The sequence below is a fragment of the Anthonomus grandis genome, chromosome 9, assembly GCF_022605725.1.
Source record: "Anthonomus grandis grandis chromosome 9, icAntGran1.3, whole genome shotgun sequence".
Taxonomy (NCBI): domain Eukaryota; kingdom Metazoa; phylum Arthropoda; class Insecta; order Coleoptera; family Curculionidae; genus Anthonomus; species Anthonomus grandis.
The window spans coordinates 4,389,928-4,414,152 of record NC_065554.1 but is presented as its reverse complement, the minus strand read 5'-3'; the positions used below and the strand labels follow the sequence as shown (position 1 = coordinate 4,414,152).

At 32.6% G+C, this 24,225-nt stretch overlaps 1 protein-coding gene across 1 annotated transcript in view; it reads left to right on the top strand.

Annotated features, from left to right (window-relative positions):
* The window catches only part of LOC126740804 (ADP,ATP carrier protein 2), a 34,985-nt gene extending 11,004 nt beyond the window's left edge, over positions 1-23,981 (top strand). The window contains exons 2-6 of the mRNA XM_050446986.1: positions 5,460-5,541; positions 5,698-5,877; positions 17,895-18,129; positions 18,283-18,424; positions 23,295-23,981. Of these exons, the coding sequence (XP_050302943.1) occupies positions 5,460-5,541; positions 5,698-5,877; positions 17,895-18,129; positions 18,283-18,424; positions 23,295-23,398 (743 nt within the window). The 3' untranslated portion in view covers positions 23,399-23,981. The remainder of the gene's footprint in view (positions 1-5,459; positions 5,542-5,697; positions 5,878-17,894; positions 18,130-18,282; positions 18,425-23,294) is intronic.
* Positions 23,982-24,225: the final 244 nt, after the last annotated feature.

Sequence of the window (24,225 nt, the reverse complement as noted above, 5' to 3'; positions counted from 1 at the left end):
AGTTTTTTTAAACGGAATTCCGTGTATTTTATATAGTATTTTTAAAAAGAGTAAAAATAGCTATTCATTAATATATACTTAAATATATATCTGACCATTTTAACTATAATTTGAAATTATTTTATATTCTTAAAATGTTTCAGTTTCTGTTCTGGCTTTTAAAATCTATACAATCTACTCCAAACCGCGGTCCCAAATTTCTTGTTCGCCATTCATTAAACAAATGCAACAATGCTATTCCAAATTCTAATGCTAATTTTGACTCGTGAAAATTGATAGAAGTCAAGCCCAACCCATCACTAAAATATGATTCAAAACGTGATCTAACGTCATCTCTGGGACGCAAAAAAGAAGTTGCCTCTGCAGTCATTATAGTATGGTTATGTTCCCCTTTAAACTCAATAACCGCTGCATATCCGTCCTACAGAGAAAAAAATAGGATATTTTAAAATACATAACTCTGTTCTTGGTTAAAAAGAAAAATGGATATTTGAAATTAAATTTCTACGATTATTGAATAAGAAAAAAGAGTTTTCGCTAGCAAAGTTTTAGTAGAATTTTCATAGAACCTCAAGTTTCTGAGGTACAGGGTGCCTCTGAAAACTTTCCGATTAGGAATCTGGAGCATCTCTCATGTTCGCTTTACTAAAAAGGAAAAAATTGTTATTTATAGATATTTTTATGGAGAGCCAGTAACCTTAAGTTTTTTCTCTGTCTTATAGAATCACCTATATCCCACAAACGCAGATTGTACTACCTTGTACTTAATTACCTTTAAATAAGAGTCTTTTTTCTTCGTATTCTTGGTAGACAACTTTATTGTGATGATTAGTTGCGCTTGACATCCTGTATTTTTTGATTTTCCTCTTTTATCGTTTTCCATCTTAATCCTCTTATAGCCACTGTGATGGCAAATAAAAGTTTTTCTAAGAGTTAATTATTATTTACTGAGAAATATTATTAAAGGAGTTGGGTACTTTCAATTGGCCTCCAGTTTATATTTTGAGTAAGTTGGCAAATTAATTACCGTTTTAAATAATCATAGATGGTAATTGTATTTTATGTAAGATATATCATTAGATCATGTAATATCTACAAAATTATTTACTGGATACAATAAAAATAATTATTTAAACACAGAACAGCACATTAAATTTTAAGTGGACTATCGTTTGCAAAATTTCAAATTAAAATTACTAATCAATATAGTAAATATGTATAGCAAGTATAGAGGGTGTATCATTCATGACTACAAATATTTTAAGGGGTGAAAATACATAAAATTTTAAGCAAAAAAGTCAAATAACTTTTTTATAAATTCGCCACGGTTTTTTTCTAAATGGATTAAAAATTAAAATCTTTGCGAGTCACTATTTAAAGATTTATTAAATATTTTTCATTTATTCATACTAATATCAAAAAAGTAATCAATTTAACAGAATTTTTCAAAAAAAATTCAATTACTATGGTTAGACTGAAAAAGAAACAAAATTTTTTAATGTTATTTAGAAAAAAACCGTGGCGAATAAAAAAAAAGTTATTTGACTTTGTTGCTTAAATTTTGATATACCTAGTTTCACCACTTAAAATATTTGTAGTCATGAGTGATACACCCTGTATAATAATATAAAATAAATATAGTAGTGCATTATTATATCATATTTTATGATATAATAGTATTAACCCCTTACTGACACGTCATTATTCGAATCATATCTACAGAAAAATTTAAAAAAATCAAAAAAATTGAATATTAACAATTAGTTATTGTTTTAACATCGAACTAAATGCTAACCCATTTTTGATACGACGTTTTTCTAATCATAAATAAAAAATTGTTCCTTCAATCAGAATAGAACGCTACCCTCTAATTCATTGTACTCCAAACAATTCTTGTTAAAAGGTCTTCATAAAATGCGTCTACTGCCAAGAAACATTGTAAACGATAGTATACCGCTTATACCATTCATTAACCTATTACATAAATTAATGGGAAGTTTTAGCTAATAAATATTTAGATTACCTGTATGCAAATTTTTAGCATTTTTAATACTGGACTTATAACGCCATGACGAAAATGTCTGTTCCTCATATTCATTTAACCATTCCACGACATCTTTTTCATTTTTTATGTTGCCCCTATACAAATTTTCGGATTAGTCTCTCCATAATTAATTAATTATTACACTCCAATATTGGACGAATTGTAACGAAGTAATATTGCACTGTAATACTGCACGAACAGAGGACGCATTAACGGATTGTTGACACGTGGTCAGCCGATTTAATAGAAAAACCGCGCCAACCACATTGCAACAATCCGACTTGTGTTTTAGCACCGTCCAACATTCTGACCCTAATTTTGGTACTTCGCATTTATTGGCGAAACGAACTCAAATCGACCAATTAAATTCGCCTGGGTGTCAAATCCTATACCGGAATGTTAAAATTCAGCCGGGAAAAGACCTGAAAATATATTATTAAAGTCAGCAACTAAAACATAAGCATAAAATTTAGCATTGGTGGCATATAAAAAAAATCATTATATTTATTACCAAGCCTAATTTTAAAAACAAAAATCAGAATTATGTATCTCTCTCATACGTTAATCAGCAATAGCAGTAAAAATTGATCTTACATTTAAGTGACCAATATTAAACCCATTAGTAACCATTGCTAAGTTCTCAGTTTTCTCAAATTTCTACTAATTACGTATTTAAAGTTATGTATATAAGTTCGGAAATGGAATTTCAATATATTAATAATTTCTTATATAAAAATAAATAAATAAAAATAAAATAGAAAAACAGTATTCCCATATAATGGCCCAAAATTAATACCAAACCAAACAATATCTAAAAAAATAAAAAACAGTCAATTATAATTATAATATTTACAACAAAAAAATGGTTATTAAAAACATGCATGTTCACAATTTCTAAATAGCAGCACACTTGACTATAACAATGGCTAACTTAGTATCTAAACCCAACTAGATGATTTATATTAAAATTACTTTTAACTGTCAATTGTCATTTAAAGGTTGACTTGTGAAATGTTCCTGAAAAGAGAATTTTAATGCGCAGCGACTGGCGCATAGAAAATATACAGGGTCACATAAAAAATAAGAAAGTTGTAGTTACTTCCCTACTGTTAAACCAGAAATAGTAGAATTGTGGCTTCTGCATAATTTTATTATCTAAAATTAAAAAAAAAAATAAGAGCATGGTTGCTGAGCTCCCCGGTATATAAAACAAACCATCTATTTTTTTTAAAATGTGTTGTTAAATTATTTATAATAATATATCTATATTATTGTTTTTCTTTATTTTCATTAGGACTACTTTTAATAATAAATGTCCATATTTGATATAGTATACATTCCAAGCCAATTCCAGTTTAATTCAGTTTTCATTATTTTCTAAATTATTATCATTTTATTTATTTTCTTATATATTTTGTTTTATCAATTCCAATAATGATCAACCCTCAGAAAGCTTGTTAAAAATTAAAAACTTAAAAACGAATTTCATTAATAATTTTAATTAAGTTTTTTATAAGATATTTTACATTTGAAAAACAACATAATATATTCGCGCTAACAACATAATAAAGCTACAGCATATTTAATTCAATTTTAAAGAGAGAAATTTCAATTTTTACTTTTATTTTTGCATTTGGCTTTTTATGAGTTTTATTGCTCTATTGAGGAAGTGCTATCTTCCTGAACCAAATCCCTTTGATTATCTTATAGGTAAGAGGGGATCCCTAATTCATTCTTCTTGGCGTCATCGATATTCCCGAAAATAAAGAAACCTTAAAATTCTTCAAGAATAAGAATTCTTCTAGCTATAATGACGTCTCGATCAAGATCCTTCTTCACCTTAGAGATGCTCGGTTTCAAGCATTTGTCTCTTTTGAGTGGGGTGGAATTTCTTAGCATGCTTTGGTTGTGCCTCTTTATAAAAGGAGAGACTGATACTCCACCAAACTTTCATCCAAATTTTCTTCTTCCTTTCCTAGGTAAGCTAAAAGACCAGCTTGTCATGAAGAGAGTTGTGTCAGTCATCACTTCAAATGAAATTCTTTCCAGTTCTCAATCTGGCTTTCAAAGTGCAACGAAAAGCAACATCTGATGCAATGAAAAGCAACATCTGATGCGAAATAAAACCCTCCTTTAAGCAGTAATTTTCTGTGACTTGTTGAAAGGTTTGAACTGTGTCAATCATCATGGGTTGCTTCAAAAGCTTGAGATTTATGGATTTAGAATATGGCTTTCAATTGGTATAAGTCTTGCTTATGTGATCATAGCAGTGTCCTATAGAGGAAAAATCTCATTGCAGAACAGTGATATATTAACGATCTTGCCTCTATTCAAATCGGAGGAAGTATTAGTCTTTTCGTTAATGATACTTCAATTGCTTGGCTTAAAAGTAGTCTTGTGATACTAGAACAAATGATTAATACTGACTTACTTTTAATAAGAACTTCCTGTAATAGTAATAAACTATCCTTTAACATACCAAAAACTAATACGTTAAACTTCAAATGTCCTCTAGCTAACATCTCTTTAAATCATAAACAAATATTTCCCACTATAATTGCTAAATTCCTGAATCTCACAATTGATGATAATTTAAAATTTGAGGAACATATTAGGGCTCTTTTGGTAAAGCTGCTTTCTAGTTTGTGCTTTCCATCACTTACAGCCACTTATACTGAAGAGGGGAAATTTTGGCGTTTGTTAATTTTTAACAATTTTTGCTTTTAAAATTTAGGAAGAAACTATAAGAGTCACTAGCTACTGTAGAATAATAGAAATATGATCTTCATTTTTTATTCAAGCTAAGAGTTAAAGAGAAAAACTGTTCAGTATAAAAATTCACACATTTAAAAATGAAAAGTAGCTTCTAAATATTAATTTTACAAGAAAAAGGTTGGTGCAATTAAAGGTATAACAAATTTTATAAATAATCCATGTTCATTTATACAGGGTGGCCATTTGAAAACGAAACAGAGCCTATTTTGGGTCCCTCAGAACATTTGCGAAAAAATCCTCGGACCCGTCAATTTTTGATTCAAGGGGGAAACATTTTTTGCTAGTTTCGCCCCCCTGAGGGCAAAGCCCTAGCGGGGGGGACAAGGGCCCCCAAAATTTTAAATGGAACGGGGGGGTCAAGTGATACCTTATTTTGAAGGTATTTTTATGTGGATTATAACCCTAAAGTTTTAAATCGTTACTATTTGCATCACTAGTGCCTAAAAACGCATTAGTGCATATAAAAAAATGTCATAAATATAAATTATCGTATATTCTTATTTTTATATTTCATTTTAACACTATTAACCGTAATTCCTTAAGGCTTTAGCGATTTAAAAAATTATATACCACTATTATTAACGAAAAGTATTTAAATTGCCAATTTTTTTTCATGTTAATGACCAAAATATTTTCTTAGGTATGATCGACTGTTTTGTTCGTATTCCCAAAGAACAAGGTGTATTGGCCTACTGGCGTGGTAACACTGCTAACGTAATCAGGTAAGGTTAATATTTTTTAGTCATTTCTACATATTATTGCAAGAATAATTTCATTTGGGCCTTCTCTAAGCCTAACTTACATAAAAAGGTTGGCAAGTTTCTCATAGTCTAATAACTTTATAAGCTACACCTATACAATAACATTCATTTCTTTAGATACTTCCCAACCCAAGCATTGAACTTTGCCTTCAAAGATAAATACAAGCAGATCTTCTTGAGTGGTGTTGATAAGAAAACACAATTCTGGAGGTATTTCTTGGGAAATTTGGCCTCTGGTGGTGCCGCCGGTGCTACCTCTCTCTGTTTCGTATATCCTCTTGATTTCGCCAGAACCAGGTGAGTAACCTAATACTTTTATCCCATTAGTTATAATAATAAAACTGTCTAGCAAGGCTTACAGCTTTAAATGTGAACATTTTAAAAATCCTCGCACTCTTAGATTTTTGTTTTAACGGACATGAAAACAAATTCTATCGCTATAACGTTAACCCCTCCTAAGTGGTTAAAGTTATAATAATAGAAATTTTGTCATGAAAATATGCTTTCCTATAAAAATACTAAACTGTTTTTGATAGGCCATTCCGTATAGAAATTCCAGTTTTCGGGATCGGGATCCCGTTTTGAAATCCCAGGATAAAAATCCAAATTCCGTGACCGATCCTAATTATATTTTGAATAAAATATTTAACAGTAATAACAGTATCCCGAGCAAATAAAAATGCAGTTAACTGAAAACAAATTGTTTAAAATGAAAACAAAATTATTTAAAAATTCAGAACTAAAAACATTTTCAGTACATTTGTACACTACGTATTACATATTACATACCTAGGTACCTACTACCTAACAACCTAACTAAAAAGTCTAAAAACAAACTTGAGATAGAAACACATCCTTCAAAAAAAAAATACAAAATACCTTTGAAATTAAACAGTTAGTTTTGTTTATAAAAAATAAAATATGCTCTTAAAAACACTAAGGTATCTAAAGATAAATCACTTAAACGAGATCTAAGTTTAGTCGCAAATGTGACCGCCGAAGAAAAGGCTCTTTCAGCTTCAACACTTGTTGGCGGTACTGTCAGTAAATATTCATAAATATATGTTACAAAAAATCGGGATTTTCGGGATTAAAAATGTCCCGGGATTTCGGGACCCCGGGATACCGGTCTGGAAACCCTAATTCCGTATATAGTCCTGGACAAAGTATAGAAAGATTTTTTTTCGCCTATATCTTTAATAATTATTTATCAATAATAAATTTTATGTCAAAATATAAACCAACACTATTATTTAAATAAACGAAGTTTTATTCGAGAAATAAAAATTCAAATAAAAATATTGGGACTTTATGAAACGTAAAAAAAAAACTCGGTGGACAAATATATAGAAATGTATGCAAAAATGTTTAGATTTACACAAATTAAGAGTGCAAAATTCAATATTTTGTCGAAAAACTCTTTGCCTTAATAACTACCCTTCATCTTCTTGGCATTCTACTGTGTGTCAGAATCATCTACATCTAACCTAGAATTGATTTTCATCATGTATTCTTCTTTCCTTAATTTTCCGCTCCAAGTGCTCCCACAGGTAGTCAGGTAGGTATTCAACGCTTTTCTCTAAAAACCATTTTATCAAGTTTTTATGAAGCAGGATGAGTGTTTGGGATCATTATCTTGTTGATATCTATACAGTGTGGTGACTTTTAACTGGAATGAATTTAGTTAAAACTAATCAAAATTTATCTCGCAAAATTCCTGAGACCCGTCGATTTTTGTTTATTTTTTTTCACATTTCAAGATAGTTTTTGTATTTTTCACCTACAGGGGGGGGTCCAAATTAACCCCAACTTTTTTTTCAAATGGAAAGCCACTTTTTTTAAACTCTCATTGAAAAGAGTCCTTTTTCTTGATAAAATTGCCCTATTTACTTTTGTGATTATCTAAAGGAGAAATACGAAAAAAAAAATGAAAACCATTAAATTATTAAAAGTTGCGTTTAATGTATAGGATGCTCAAAATGAGCACCATTTACTTGTTGGCAAAGCCCAAGACGATAATAAAATTCGTTTCTGACATTTTCTAACACTTCTGGAGATATTTGTCGGATTTCTTGCCTATGTTCTTTGAGTTTGTCTAGGTTTCCTGGTTTGCTCATATAAATTTGACTTTTCAAATGTCCCCACAGAAAAAAATCAAGTGGGGTGAGATCGGGAGAACGTGCCGGCCACTCGATTGCACCCCTTCTACCAATCCATCTGTTTGGAAAATTGTCATCTAAATACTGGCGTACATTACGGGCATAATGTGGGGGAGCACCATATTGTTGCATCCAGATTCTTTTATCATACAAATCTGGATCGAACTGACTCGGATATAAGGCACGTAAGACTGGAACTAGTTCATGTTCAAGAAATTCTAGATATCTTTCCCCAGTTAAAGTATCAATGAAGAATATAGGCCCTATAACTTGCCTGCCAATTATGCCAGCCCGAACATTAGTTTTCTGGGGATATTGTGCATTAGTTTCCCTTACCCAGTGTGGGTTCTCGTCAGACCAGTAGCGACAGTTCTGCTTATTAACATGGCCATTTAGGGTGAATGTAGCCTCATCAGAAAAAAAGGATCCACTCCGAAGATATGCGATTTTCGTCAATGGCGTTAATCACTAATTCATAGAACTGAACTCTGCGATCTGGATCGTCTTCCAATAACTCTTGAACGAATTGCATTTTATAAGGTCGTTTGTTTGCACTTTTTAAAATTTTTAGCATAGATTTATGATGAATAGAGTTTTCGCCAGCTACTCTTCTGGCTGCAGTTACCGGATTTTCTTCCATCGCTAACGATACATTTAATTGGGTGTTTTCATTGATTTTAGAAGACCTTTGTCTTGAAACATCCCTCACGTACCCAACTTCTCGAAATCTGCTTTCGATTTTACTAACCGTACCATGGTTAATAGTTGGCAAATCTGGATATTTCTGCCTGAATAAGTGGACAACCTCTAGCTGAGTACGACTTCTGTCCCCATAACCAATCATCATTAAGATTTCAATCTTGTGGGATTCAGATAAATAAGGCATTTTTTCAATATAAGTTAACTTATTTAACAACTGGTTAAAATTCACTTTAACAGTGTCACTACAACAATGTCAGGAAATGTCTCGTACCAATAAAATAAACAAACACGCCAAAAATTTACCAACACAAAATATTTCGAGACTTTTAATAATTTAATGGTTTTTATTTTTTTTTAATATTTCTCCTTTAGATAATCACAAAAGTAAATAGGGCAATTTAATAAGGAAAAAGGGCTTTTTTCGATGAAAGTTTAAAAAAGTGGCTTTTTATTTGAAAAAAAAAGTTTGGGTTAATTTAAACCCCCCCTGTAGATGAAAAAATACAAAAACTATCTTGAAATGTGAAAAAAATAAACAAAAATCGACGGGTCTCAGTAATTTTGCGAGATAAAATTTGATTAGTTTTAACTGAATTTATTCCAGTTAAAGTCACCACACTGTATGGTAATATATTGCAGTACATAAATCGATTCTTTTTTTCAGTTATTTTTACCATCGGACCCGTCCCAGACATTGAAAAGCATCCCCAGACCATAATACTACGACCCCCATGCTTTACTTTAGGTTTTTGGTGCTATGTAAAATTTTTTTTTGTTAAAATTTTCGCGAATTTCGGTACAAATTTAGGACGATGAGCTATGCGGGTTAACGATCAAAACCTTTTTAATGCACTTTAACTACTCCTACTACTCCTTTGACAAATACTTATTTTTCCTCATTTTTAACACAGTGTTGTTACAATAGAAGCAGAAAAATATTGTACCAATTATTTTAATTCTTTAATATGCCATTCAGACATTATCTTTCCATACATAGTATGTCCAAATCGTAAACAAAAAAAGGCAGATAAGAAAGGAATGTCTACAGCCCAAAATAAAAGCATGCGATAAAACTGAAGACCTAAGCAAGTATATTAAATAACGTAGTATACTTTTGTTAAATACAAGGTGCACTAACAAGGTGATTGAATTGAAAATATATCCACACTTTTATCCATGACTGTAGGTACATTTTATGTAATAAACTGTTACAGATAAACATTTTTCCTAACTTATCTATTTGCATAGTCGCTATATTTAATATCAAAATAAATATCGGTATACTACGCAGTATATTGTTGTTAACGCGAAAAAAACTTAAATGTTTGCATAATGCATCACGTAGTCGTATTTAAAAATAAATTACCTACCACATTCGTAAACATAATTTCTGCCAGATATTTTAACTAAAATTGTTATAGAAATTTTTGGTCTAAGAATAAACAGATAAAATTATAATTACTGTAGTAAAAGGTAAAACTTCCATAATAACAAATAGTAAAAATTATAATATGGTAGTTGGAAACTCTTTTACATTAAAACTTATCATACAGGGTAAGGAATATTTATGCATATTTTTAAAACTCTTATTTATTTTTTACTTTATCTACACTATCAGACAAAAGTGAGAAACTTTAAAAAATTAGGTTTGATTTGACTATGGTGAGAATAATGCAGTTCTATACATAATGAAAATCATCATTATTATTCGATATTTTATTTCGGTAAAGTAATAAACTATATAACCAAAACCAAAGAATTTATTTAAATAAACATTTAAGAATACTCTAGGGAGAAAAGTAGAGAAACTAATTTTTTTTATTAAATATTTCAACATAATACTTAATAGTTAATAGTGGCTAGAGTATCCCTTATTGGCAATAACTTCGCGACATCGGTTTGGCATGTGGTCAATACTTTATAGTATGGAGAATTATTTTTGTTGGGATTGATATCAGTAAAATTAATCTATAATTAATTATTGCAAGGAATGAATAAAGTAACTTTAATTGCACCCGGTATCTTTGCGCGTTAGTAAAAAAAGATGGCCTATGCGCGAAGAATTTTGGATTGCAATAAGCGGCAGTATCTCTCTCGTTTTGTTCGTTGAAAGTACCACCATCTTTTCGGGTACCGCAAAAACCTTAATTCTACAAACTCAAAATTAGTGTAAACAAAGGCGCCTCAAATTCATGAGAACTATAAAGTGCACGAAGATCCAGCAACTAGATCCTCACGGGTAAGTCGTTAAGGCCCCTTTGTTTCGCCGCTCAATGGTGAATAATATCAAAATTTCTCTTTTTATACTGTCCACAGTTTTATCTCATTTATTAGTTGATTATTCACCAGCATGGATTTCAAAAGTTTCATAATGGTTTCTTCTCTAATAGAATTTAAGGATTGTTGCAAAACTTTTATTAAATCATTTTTATTGTTGATCTGATGTTGTCTTATGCTCCGATCTAGTTCCTCTTTTTTGATAAAAACCATTCTTGAATTACCTTTGATTTATGTTTAGGATCTTTATCCTGCTAATATATCCAGGTCAATGGTAAATTATCCTCAGCAAATGGTAGCATTACATTTTTTATATATCTAAATTCAAAAATCGATCCATAATACTGTCAATAACACGTAAAAGTCCTATATCGTCCCCAGAAAACCAACCCCATATCATGCAGGGTCCACCGCCATGATTTTTAGGGTAGGCTTTGTATATTTTAGATCAAATCTTTAATCTTTTGTCTTATGGGAGATGTACCCACGATATGCCATCAGACCCAAATAACTTAAATTTACTTTCATTAGTAAAACAAAAAAAATTTCCAGTCGTTTGAAAATTGTCTTGCTTACAACAGCTTTATGCAAAAGTAAGCATTTTACTTATGTCCACTTCTCGTACACCACTTTTGTGTGCCTCAACTATTTTTGTACGAAGATCTTCCGACAAATATCTTCAGCGAGGCATATTCACTAAAAAACAGAGAAAACTCACTAAAAAGAGAAATACATACTAAATTTGGTTAATTCTTATGTGAGTTTCTCTAGTTACGACAAACCTGAAATATTTGGATTCATACTACAAATTAACAACTGATAAAAGAAATGTGAAATGTGATTGGAATTTTTTTAGAATATTTTTAGGAAATAGTAATTTAAATACTGAACGTTTTTACAGAATAAGGAACTTTAAAAAGTTTCTCTACTTTTGTCCGATATTGTATACGAATTTTATTATATACAAATCGTATTTTAATTCTTCAGAATGTTTTGTAAACCCTGATTTCATATCTCCCTCCCCCCTAAAAAAAGCTTTTAGATAAGCCAGTGCCTGGCAGTTTGCTTAATTGTTAACATTAGTTATTACAATATAACCGATTATTAAAAAGAAAGACATTTTTCATAGCTAAATCAATTAGAACGATAAAATAATAACAACCATACAAATTGAGGGATTATTTCACGTAACCACAATGAATTAGATGTATCTTATAGGTGTTGTTAGGGGGGAAGAGAGGGTAAGATGACGATAGAAATAGATATGACGAAACATTTAGCGCACCATCTTCTTTATTATCTGAAAATTATCGTTAAACATTTGGATTTTAAGGGTATTTTGCCTTACTTTTAAGACATTTTAAGTTTACCGTTTTTTTTTGAGCATGTTAATTGCATATAAAAATTGTCAACTTGCCCTCAGATGCGTGTAAGATGACAGTATTAAAAGGGTAAGATAAAGAATATCAAAAAATGTATTTATAAACCTTTTATATTCTTATTATATCTTCTTCACAAACATATGCTTTGCTTCTTTAACAGTTACACGCGGCATGGATCCATATCCGAAGAGCAGGCATACCAAGCTTCATCTTTACTTAACTCATTACAAATTAAACAGATTTCTTTTATTTCTCTGATGTAAATATTACCATAATCTTCCATATAATTTATTGAGATGCAGAAATTTGAAAAGTTACTGTCGCGATCAAATTTTATGATTGACTTTTTGGCTTTTTTGGACTCTTGTTTCTTCTTTTGTTTCTTTCCTTGGATTTTTCTTTCTTTATTTTTGATTTTTTCTTGGTCTTTAAATTTTTTCTCGGTTCCTTAGTTTCTTAGGCGTCTTTAACAGGAGTGCACGAGAGCTTCTTTCTTTTCTTTTTCTTTGAAAGTGGCAACAGAAAGACAAGGCAAACCAAAAAGAATGCATAACTTGTAAATAGGAATGGTCGAGCTGCCGAATTATCCACGTTTCCAGAGGAACTATTTTAAGGTAACTCGGCTTCAACATCAATATCTATATTCCCTGAAACAGCATTATTATGTAGATCTGTTACCTTAGTAGCTAGAGTCGGCAATGACGTTACAATGTTAGTTGGTTTTCTTTATCATTAATTAAAATGTTTAACGGTTTGTCTATAGTCATTGACGGCTGAAAGACAGAATCATCAAATATTTGACTATTTAGTGGAACCAATTTAGTTGTTTTAAAACCTTGCACTATATTTTTTTATTGTGGCAACCTTGCTATAAGCGACATTAAATATTGATGCCCCATCTTTTATAGTAATTACTTACCTGGGAGATTTCATTAAGTAATCATTGCAAGGCTATAGGTTGACTTAAACGGTCCTTTAAAGGCCACATTCAGAGGTTGAATGCGATGAATGAATCGTTTTTTAAAAAATGTAACCACTGAAGAAAATATCCTGGTGGTCAACTATTTAAGAAATGCTGTTGCATTCTTACTCCTGGGAAAATAAAGAAGGAAGGCATATACTGGCCCAAAGCCCTAAAACAGCATACCACACTGACATTTGTCCCCTTTTCGATAGAAGATACTTTTATAACTCGACGGGTTCCTGTCGAACTTTGCACTTTGACTTTGGAGTGTAAGTAATTGATATTAAATATTTAATGAGGCTTATAATTTGTTTTGGCTAAAATGTTTTGAAATTCGGCAAAACGTAACGCCGCACTTGTTCTGTTAAAATAGCAATATTTTTAAATAAAATCCAAATCTTTTCATAAGGTTTGAATAAAATTCTTTCTCGCCTTCTTGGTTTCTCTTTTAAAGCGGTGAGGAATCTTCAAGGTTTCAGCATAATCATAGACAATTCTTGCAAACTGTTTTTGAGCTAAACGAAATGCTCGTTTATCTTTAGGTTTTCCATTTGCTCATTTTGAATCGTCCTGCACTAATCGGCCAAGTCTAAAAAAAACACATTTGGTTGTGTTATAACATCCTATACTACAGGATGTTTCAGAACTATGGAATCAAACTTCTAGGGATTGTTCAGTGCAACAGTAGAATCCATTTGAGTATAGGAACCCATGTCCGGAAATGTGTCACTACGCCACTACGGCCCTAAGACGCGTTTAAATTTAGAAAAAATATTAATTACCTAAATAGGATCTGATGCATTTATTTTTACCTTTTGTATATGATACCATCACAACAATTGTTCAAAATGTCTTCCTCCAACCTCAATACACCGATTTAAACAGTGGCGGCTCCTTCTTAGGGTCAATTGGTCATTGACCCCCCTTAAATAATCTCATAAACATACCAATTTTATTATAAATATCTTTTATCTAAAACTTCATTGTGAATTATAAAATTCTCTAAGCAGTCTGCATTGGCAAAACAAATATATTATTAACGTCGCGCCTCGCGCGCATCACAAGCCCGTGGCTGGGCCGTATTTTAAATTGTCCCTATACAGTTCTTACGGCTTATGAAGAAATGCATGTAAAATAGAACAAAGAAGGCAGATTAGCATTTCGTGAGCGGGAGTGAGAGTCACCTTTCAGTCCTATATCGCCAACGTAGTCGACGGCCCGACTGGATGAATGTTTTCAGTTTTGTTTTAGATAGTTACTGCTTCCCGCCCGCACGAAATAATTGCCTTAAAATCTGCTGGAACATTAAGTTATGATGTTCCAGCAGATTTTAATTTAAATAATTATGACGGCTTGAGAAAAAGGAAAGTGGTTGACCAAAACCAAATATGAATTTAAAACAAACAACAAAGGATAGGGGTAAAGATATTCAAAAATATTTTAAAGAATCAATGTACAATTTGTGTGATTGGATTTGTGGCTGCAGTCTTCGAATGACGCTGTATGGGCGAAAAACGGAGTAATTGACATTAAGCATTTAAAAGTGAAAATTACAAAGCTTGCTTCTTCCACTACTCATATAAATTCATCAATGAGTTACGCAAGTTTAGGACGTGTTAACACAGTCTAACAGTTGAAAACTATATACTTTGGTGTTAACATATGACAGAAACTTGATAGTGTATATCGTAAATCTGTGCATGACTTTAATGAATCGGTTTCTAAAAATAGGTATATTTTAAACAAACTAATCGGCTGTATAAAATTTTGCGGAATTTTCGAAATTGTATTGCGCGGTCATGACGAAAGTATCAGCTCCAATAATCCTGGAATTTTTCTGGGCCTTATCGATTTTGTTTCTGAACTGGATTTAATGTTTAAAGAACATATTGAAAAAAGTACAGTATTTAAAGGCACATCAAAAACAATTCAAAACGATATTTTAGAATCAATGTTAGCCATTGTACATACTCATATAATTAAGGAGATTGGCCAGACAAATTTTGTGGCAATTCAAATAGATGAGATCACAGACAGCTTCAATAAAACGCAGATGATTGTCATATTGCGCTATGTATTAACTGATATTGTACATGAAAGATTTTGGAAATTTGTTAACCCTTCAGGTGCCACAGCACAACATTTAACTAATGTAATATTGGAAGAACTTCAATTATCAAAAATTAATCAAGCACCTGAAAAATGAATTGCCCAAAGTTACGATGGTGCATCAGTCATGAGCGGTAAACTGGGAGGAGTACAAACAAAAATTAAAGAAATATACCCAAATGCATACTTTATTCACTGCTATGCCCATCAACTTAATCTTATCCTGCAAAAAGCGGCGAGTCAACATAAACCGATAAAAATATTTTTTGTAAATTTATACGCATTTTCGGCCGATCTCCAAAACGTACGATGGTTCTGGGTAGAGTGGTTTCGATAACCTGTTTATACCATTTTTCTTATATTTTAAAATATTTACTCTAATAAAAAGGCAAAGTTAATTTTCGGAAAACGATTTAAGCATTTAAAGTTATTTTTACCCGCTTAATAGGGTAAATATCTCGGTAAATATTATTGAGTTTTATCTAAGTCTGTATTTTTTATCTAAAATATAAATGCTAAAAGATCTTTCAAATACTTTAAAAAATCAATAGTTTGATTTGTTTTTTTTCTATTAGAGTAAACTATACGTTTTCAAACCAAAATGACCCCCCTGAAGATTGACCCACGAGCCGCCACTGGATTTAAACGCCGCACATGATTTCGGCGGACTACACTAAAAATTTGATCCTCGTTTTGAATGATTTCAAATGCTGCTGTTATTCGTCCAATTAAGTCTAGCTCTGATTTTACTTGAGTTTCGTAGACTAAAGACTTTACATGTCCCCACAAGAAAAAATCGAGCGACGTTAAATCGGGTGACCAAGGAGGCCAAGAAACTGCTTCACCTCTGGCAATCCAACGATGCCCAAACCGCTGAGCCAAATACTCGCGTATTTGTACAGCAAAGTAAGACGGCGCTCCATCATGCTGAAACCACATTTGCTGTCTAACGTTTGGTGGAACATTTTCAAGGAGTTCTAGGAGAACTTCCTCCAAGAAACGCAGATAAATAGGTCCTGTTAACCGTTCCGGTAGAAGATATGGACCAATTAAATAATCATCAACAATGCCTGCCCATACGTTGACAGACCAACGATTCTGATGTTTTCTTGGAAAAATTGTATAAGGATTTTCTTCGTCCCAAACATGGCTATTCCTACTATTAAAAATACCGTCTCTTGTGAAAGAGGCTTCATCGGTCCACAAAACATATCGTAAAAAATTTGCAATGATGTGATCCAGAAGCCATCGACAAAATTGAACTCTAGGTTGATAATCGGCTGCAGTCATACCTTGAACTTTCTGGAAGTGGTAAGGATGGAGTTGTTGCTCGTGTAGTACCTGCCAGAAAGAAGCGTTACTCGTATTTATATTCTTAGCGACGTCACGTGTGCTATTTGATGGTTCATCGGCAACTCGCTGAAGTACCTCTTCTTCAAATTGGACCGTTCTTACGGTTCGAGCAACACCAGTATCATGCATCTTGGTCTTAAACATGCCTGTCTCAGCGAGCTGCCGATAAACCGCAATAAACTTTTTGTATCCAGGATGCTGTCGTTCGGGATAACGTTCATGTTACAACCGCGATGCTGCTCGGGCATTGCAGTTTGTTGCTCCGTATGCCAATTTGGTTTCCGGACATGGGTTCCTATACTCAAATGGATTCTTCTGTTGCACTGAACAACCCCCAGAAAATTGATCCCATAGTTCTGAAATACCCTGTATATTCAATTTTGAAAATTAACAGCATTATGATATAAATATTTACTTATATAATATAAAAAACGTTTCAGAATATTTTTTATTGCAAATTCGATATAAAAATAAAATAAAACTTTGTATTTACGATCATATGGCGTTGGGTAAGATGACGAACTCGCTATCTTGTCCGTTTAGAGGATTCGTTAACTTACCTGCCATAACTACATTTATATACATTTATTACCACACAAAGCCTATGCATTTTAAGAAAATTTCATAGACGCATAATAATATAACCTCAAGAAAAATACTTACTGAAAAAAAAATGCCTAACTAAAAAGCTTTAAATCTTATTATGCTGAACTCCATTCTTATGACACATTCACAAAATATGAATGTCAATATCACACCACATACACATAACAGATTACGACATTTTACCCTGCTTTTCCCTACATACCCTTTTAAACAAAAATCCACCAACTTATTACGGTGAACCAGTATTGAGTATCCCCAATTAATGTCTTCATATACAAGTCTCTCATACATTTAAACTTGGTTTTTTTGACTACCAAGTGCCAAGCTTGTACGTTTTTTAAGCTGTTTGTATCCGTTTTTACACTGTTGAATTAAAATCCTGTTTCATGTAGGACTACTTGGTTATAAGCATAGCATTTTCTTCATAAATCTATTCGAGCACAGCTTATACGTAAAGTAGTTTTTTCGTCCTATAAAAGGGCAAGTCAAATGTACAATACTAAGAATTGTGATATCTTTTATTTAAAGTTATTTTAGGGATACCTTTGTTAAAGTTTTTACTGAATCGATATTACTTTTATATAATACTTTAGTTTATATAATACTATAAGTTCTTTTCAATCAAATAAAGTTTGAGCACCGACGAATGTTTTACTAGCCTTCCTTTTGTTTTATTCTGACCATGGATAACTAAACCTGTATTTCATTTAACAAAATGTTTTCTTCTTTGTCAAAACTTTAATTTTCATCTCTAATTTCTAGGTTAGCCGCCGATGTAGGTAAAGGAGCTGGTGAACGTGAGTTCAGCGGACTTGGAAACTGCTTAGTCAAGATCTTCAAATCTGACGGTCTTGGTGGACTGTACAAAGGTTTCGGTGTGTCTGTACAAGGTATTATCATCTACAGAGCCGCCTTCTTCGGCTTCTACGACACCGCCAAGGGTATCTTGCCTGATCCCAAGAATACTCCTCTCATTATTTCATGGGCTATTGCACAGGTAAGAACCAGACATAAAGAACACTTTAATTTAGATATACAATATATTAACCTGTTTAACAAAAAAAAACAATAATAATTGAAATCAAAGGTTTTTGAACAATATAAATTTAATTAATTACAGAATAACTTAAGCTAACGTATTTTATTACAGACTGTGACCACCGTTGCCGGTATTATCTCTTATCCATTCGACACAGTCCGTAGGCGTATGATGATGCAGTCTGGACGTGCCAAGAGCGAAGTCGTTTACAAGAGCACAGCTCACTGCTGGGCAACCATCGCCAAACAAGAAGGTATGTATTTAACCCTTAAAGCTATCATCTAAGTCGTCTATAACTTAAATTTTGCATTGCAATGCTAAGTGCAATTACCTTATAGTATAGTGTTGCCAGAATTATTTAAATATAAAGTTAAAGAAAGTTAAGGGGCAGAAATTGTACAATTTACTGGTGTTATTTTTAAAATAAACTAATTTAATCGATTAAAATTAAATTAAGAGACTGCCTTACCACTATCCAAAACTCTTTATCTTTACTCTTTATTTTGAGAGTAAAAAAAAGAGTTTTGGTTAGTGGTAAAACTGCCTCGTAATTTAAGCGTCGCACCAAAGGTTCCAACCATAGCACTAATTGACTATAGTTTGACTTTTTCAAATCTTCTAGTATCTATCTTTTACAACTGCCTTTTAGGCCTTTCTAAATACTTTTAAATACATTAGAATTTATTTTTTTGTAAAAAGTCGATGACTTTTACTTTTTTAACCTGCATACTAACAAAGTGATGTAAAGTTTTCAAGGCTTACATGCTAGGAATGTATTATTTAAACTCTATGCTGTGATAAATGGGAAACTAAAACTATTTAATTCTATTTTAATACTTTTCAAGCGACAATTTTTTGGCATGATTAGTTAGAATAAATATCAAATCTGTATCTGTAAATATAAAAGATGTTGACTTTCGACATCGTTAGCCAAACACGTGTCACGAATAAAATAGAGAGTTTTAGTTAGTGATAAGATTGTTTTGTGATTTACCTGTCACACCAATGTTTCCAACTTTAGGACTATATAATATACAGTACTGGCCAAAAATGGAGAATCTTTTAAAACTTATTTGCTGCAGTTTCAGAAGAACTAAGATGTTTATAAACCATATACATAGGATAACTGTCTCATAAAAATGCACACATATTTTTTTTGGATGCATTGGAAGAAGCCTTTATTAAATTTAAAAAATAAACCGATTTCTGTGGGGACCAAAATTGAGAAACTGGTATATTTCTTTACAATTTTTGTCGCTAGTTTAAGTATTTGGTTGTATAGTGATTACTTTTATGACTGCACGGCACCTTCTAGGCATTGACTCAATCAATTTCTTAATTACGTCGTCGGATATTTCATTCGAGGCTTCTAATAGGGTCGCAAACAAAACATTTTTGTTTTTATGTTTGTCCCTGTTTTTACGCTAGGGGCTCAATTAAATATCTACAGCGAAAATATTTAAATCGAATGACGTGAGGATGGCAATGGCAGTCAGAACAGAAATCCAATCGGGAAAAACCCGATTGGATTTCAGTGCCTCGGCAACATAATATTGCAAAATTACGTTCCGCGCCATCTTTCGATCGAGCGGACAACCTCAAAGCAACCGGACATGCTCCTATTTAACTTTTTTTTTTCTAAAGGAGGATTTTCTCTGATTATTTAGCAATGCGTCAAAAGTAAAGCAACGTTTTAATTCATGTATTAAATAATATAATATAACTTTTCTATGAAAGTAAAGGGAAAAATAGTTTCAGAGAAAATATTTTTTAAACAGAGTTGTAATTGCATTTTGAAAAGATAAAAAAACAAGCCGACATATCAACTCAATTTGAGTTGCTCAGGTACAGTAAATTTAAAATAATTTCATCTTGTAATCAAAGGAGACATTTAGAGAATCTACCAAAATCGGGAAGACCTAGAAAAACAACAATATATCGGTCTATAACGACAGACGCATTAAGAAGGTTTTTCAAAATGATCCTTGGAAGTTCGTACCTAGAATTATTGCCGAAATTACAGGATTATTCAGAGAGAGTTGGTAGAGGCAAAGTTGTTTATTAGTCGCTTCACTGAAACCGCTAGTTTCGCGAAGAAATAGAGCAGCAAGACTTGTACTTACACGTCGGCATTTATACTGGATAGAAGTAGACGATTGGAAAAAAGTTCTTTATAGTCGCGAAACGCAATAAAGAAATTTAAATTTCAATGGATTTAAACGTGTACGGCGAGCAGTAAATATCAGGTTTAATCCTAAATACGTTACAGCGACAGTTAAACTTTGTAAAGGCAGTATTTTTTATGGGGTTGTTTTTCGTAGAAAGAGGTGGGCCTTATACAGTGTAATAATCAAACCATAAATTGGTTTATCAAGACAGGAATGTATACATAAGTATTCTTGGCAAATTCTCGCGGTATGGGGTCTGGTGCTATTAACAAAATAAATTTATTTCCAACCAAGTCAACACAAGAAACAACAAAATCATGCAGAATCTCATTTCTATACCTGATAGCAGCTAAAAGGCCCCTAAGGATGACGTGCAACTATATACGTACCTCTAGATAAATTCTAGTTCACACTGGCCATTTGCAAACCGTGGGATAAGTCTCAAGCCATTAGTAAGGCGCACTCGTTCATTTTATCTTTGTATTGTTCAGGATTCCAAAAAGCTTGATGACGGTCGCGTGTATATGGCTAACAAGATTGGCTTCACCAAGTTTTCGCTTATCTGTCTGTCCCCTTTACATTGGTATTCCGGATGTAATGAAGTTGATTTTTGATTCCTACGTTAGCCCTTTGGGAGCCAGTTCCAGATCATCTAGTGTATATAATGTAAAATGTCATGCTCCCTTGTTCAGAGTGGAAAATTCCATTATGTTTTACGTTTCAGCCGGATAATAAACAACTTAGAATTTGTGTAAAGAAGTACAGTAATTCTTCGTCAACCGCGGGGGTTCCGTTCCAGATAGGGTGCCGCGGTTAGCGAGGGATTTTCTAAAAACAGAAGAATATAAAATATTAGTGTGGAAATACGTAATTAAGACACCAATTTTACTTATACATATGTATGTACATATCTATATTAAAAGTAGATACATAATGATTTTGTTATAAACGTAGTATACAACTTATTTTCGAAAATAATGTAATTGTGAGTTCTTTTTGGATCTCTTGGAGGGTCTTGCAACTGTTGTGCGGTTGATAAAATTTTTTGTAAACAACTTAACGTTAGGGATGTTGTAGTAATTGTAGTAGTCGTCGGCTCGTCGGGGGTTTCATCATCTGTATTGTCTTCGATATCTGATGTATTTTCCAGGATTTCAAGCAATTCTGATTCCGATAGTTCACTGTCGTACGAAACTATAACTTCTTCAACATCACTTGATTGCAACTCGTCGAAACCATCGCCATGAATTTGGTGCAAGATTCTTACAATCTCTTCAATTTCGGTTGCTTTGTCAGGAATTGTTGATGTGTCTGCCACAACCTCTGGCCACAGCTTTCTCCAACAGGCATTCAATGTTGATAAACGTAACTCATCCACTGCTTCTTTGATAAATATTATGCAATGGGCGATATTAAGAGCTTTCCAACTTTCAGTGACTGTGAGATCAAGATTTTGTTCCATGCTATTCAATACGCTGCTATTATTCCCTGATCCAATGGTTGTATCAATGAATTGTAGTGTTAGGAGGCAGGAAACGAACTTCTATGTTTGGATCAGCAAACTTTAAGGATTCAGGATGGCCGGGAGCATTATCAACAAGAAGTAAAGCTTTGAATGGCAACGATTTTGAGGTTAAATATTGCCTAACACTGGGTACGAAGCAGTTCAGAAACCAATCTGTAAATAATGTTGTTGCAGTAACACAACCTTTTTGATTCGCTCTCCAAAACACCGGCAGATCTTTTTTGTTTTTATTTTTTAGAGCACGTGGGTTAAGAGATTTGTATACGAGTAGTGGCTTTATCATGTGGTTACCTGAAGCATTAGAGCAAAACAGAAGAGTAAGCCTATCCTTAGCAACTTTAAATCCTGGTGCGGATCTTTCAGTTTGAGACACAAATGTTCGAGCAGGCATCCTCTTCCAAAATAAACCTGTCTCATCGGCATTAAATACCTGATCTGGATGATATCCCTTGCTTTCAATTAGTTTTTTGAATTTCATCGGATACCGATTAGCTGCCTCGTGATCTGCAGAAGCTGACTCTCCTGTAATTTTTACGTTGTGCAGCGAAAATCGCTTTTTAAAATTTTCAAACCAACCCTTATTGACTTCGAAGCTTACCGTTTCCTCATTAGACTTTAGGTTCTCAACAAGACGTTTAGCTTTTTCTTGAATAATTTGGGTGCTAAGTGGTACTCTTCTTTTAGTTTGATCCTCGATCCAAATTCCGAGCGCCCTTTCCATCTTTTCCATCGTAAGAGGTCGCGAGAAACATTTTGTTGCTGGTATTAGTACCTCGCGAAACACTGGCCCGAATAGATTGCTCACTCTTTTTTATTGTTCTTACAGTTGATTCATTCACTTTAAATTTTTTTGCAGCACTCGCATACGTTTCACCTGCAGCAAGACAGTCTAGCAATTGAATTTTTGTGTCAAGAGTCATTAGGTTTTGCTTTCTTTTAACAAAATCGTGGCCTGTGGACGCCATTATATTATAACTAAATAATTAACTCAAGAAAAGGACAATCACACTAATCGCAAAATGAAATGAAAACGCACAGCGCTGTTAATTTGTTTGAAAATTTAGAGAAGCCGATTTCGCAAGACAAAACCACGGATAATCAAAACCGCGGTTCCATCCAAGTTTGATCAAATCTTCCGGGTTCAAAATTTGATTGCCTCAGTATTACGATTATTTGCAAGCAAGTAATAAATAATAATGGATAATTGATTGTCGCACTGATTTTCGTTAGCATTTATAAATATTTTTTTTATCATAATGTTGTGAAATATTGCTTAGAGATAATACTTATTCATTATTTAGTCGTATCCAGAAATCGCCTGATAACTTTTTTTTTCGCCGAAATTTCAAAACAAACTATTTCTTCTTCTTTCTATCTTTTGTAATATATATGTATGTTATTATGTTATTGAAAATTGCTTTCTTTTTTAGGTGCTGGTGCCTTCTTCAAGGGAGCCTTCTCTAACGTACTCAGAGGTACCGGTGGAGCTATCGTACTTGTAATGTACGACGAAATCAAAAACCTCATCGTTTAAAAACCTAACAACCATAATAGCGCATTACTTTTTTTTGTAACACTCCACATCCAGTCGTGCGGGTCCCATTATTTAGGGACCCAACTAGATAAATTCTTCGCTCGTTCCAATACAGTGCCGTTTTTGGTTATGCCCTCTATACGAAAATCATTCCGAAACTAATAAAACGAAATAGAAATTTGTTTTGTTGGTTATCACGTTTGTCACTCTACATGATTCGTTATTGGATAACAACGATGGCATAGCTAAAATCCGTAAATGTAAATAAAAAAAAAACAACTTTATATTAGATGTAACTTAATTTATTTGTAATCCTGGTTTTTGTCAATAAAATGCTGGAAAAAAGAAAAGACTTATTTCAAATTGTAACCGAAAGGCGCAATGCATAGACTTAATAATTATTGTAACCCGGAATCGCTCCTGTAGGTTTATTGATAAAACACGGAACTTTTACAGTATAAGCATTAAGTGAAATCAATTTTTAAAAAGCAATGTTGCAATCTGTTAAAAATTTAATGTTTTGTTATTCATCATCGGGAAAGATCTGATGATAGCAAGAAATAAAAAAAGCGAAAAATATGTACACATTTGTATTTTTTCTCACCAATTATAACCTTTATCGATTATATATCTTTATATTACATTGTTAAAAGTTAATGATTCTACAAGAAATGCTCTAGGCCAGGTTACTCAAACTTTTTTTGTCACGGAACCCTTTTAAAAAACTAAATTTTTAACGGAACTCTAAAAAACTAAAAGCAAAAGCAGTTATATGTGAATTGTTTATTAATAATCATAAAAAAAATGATAGATACAGTAAGTAGTGA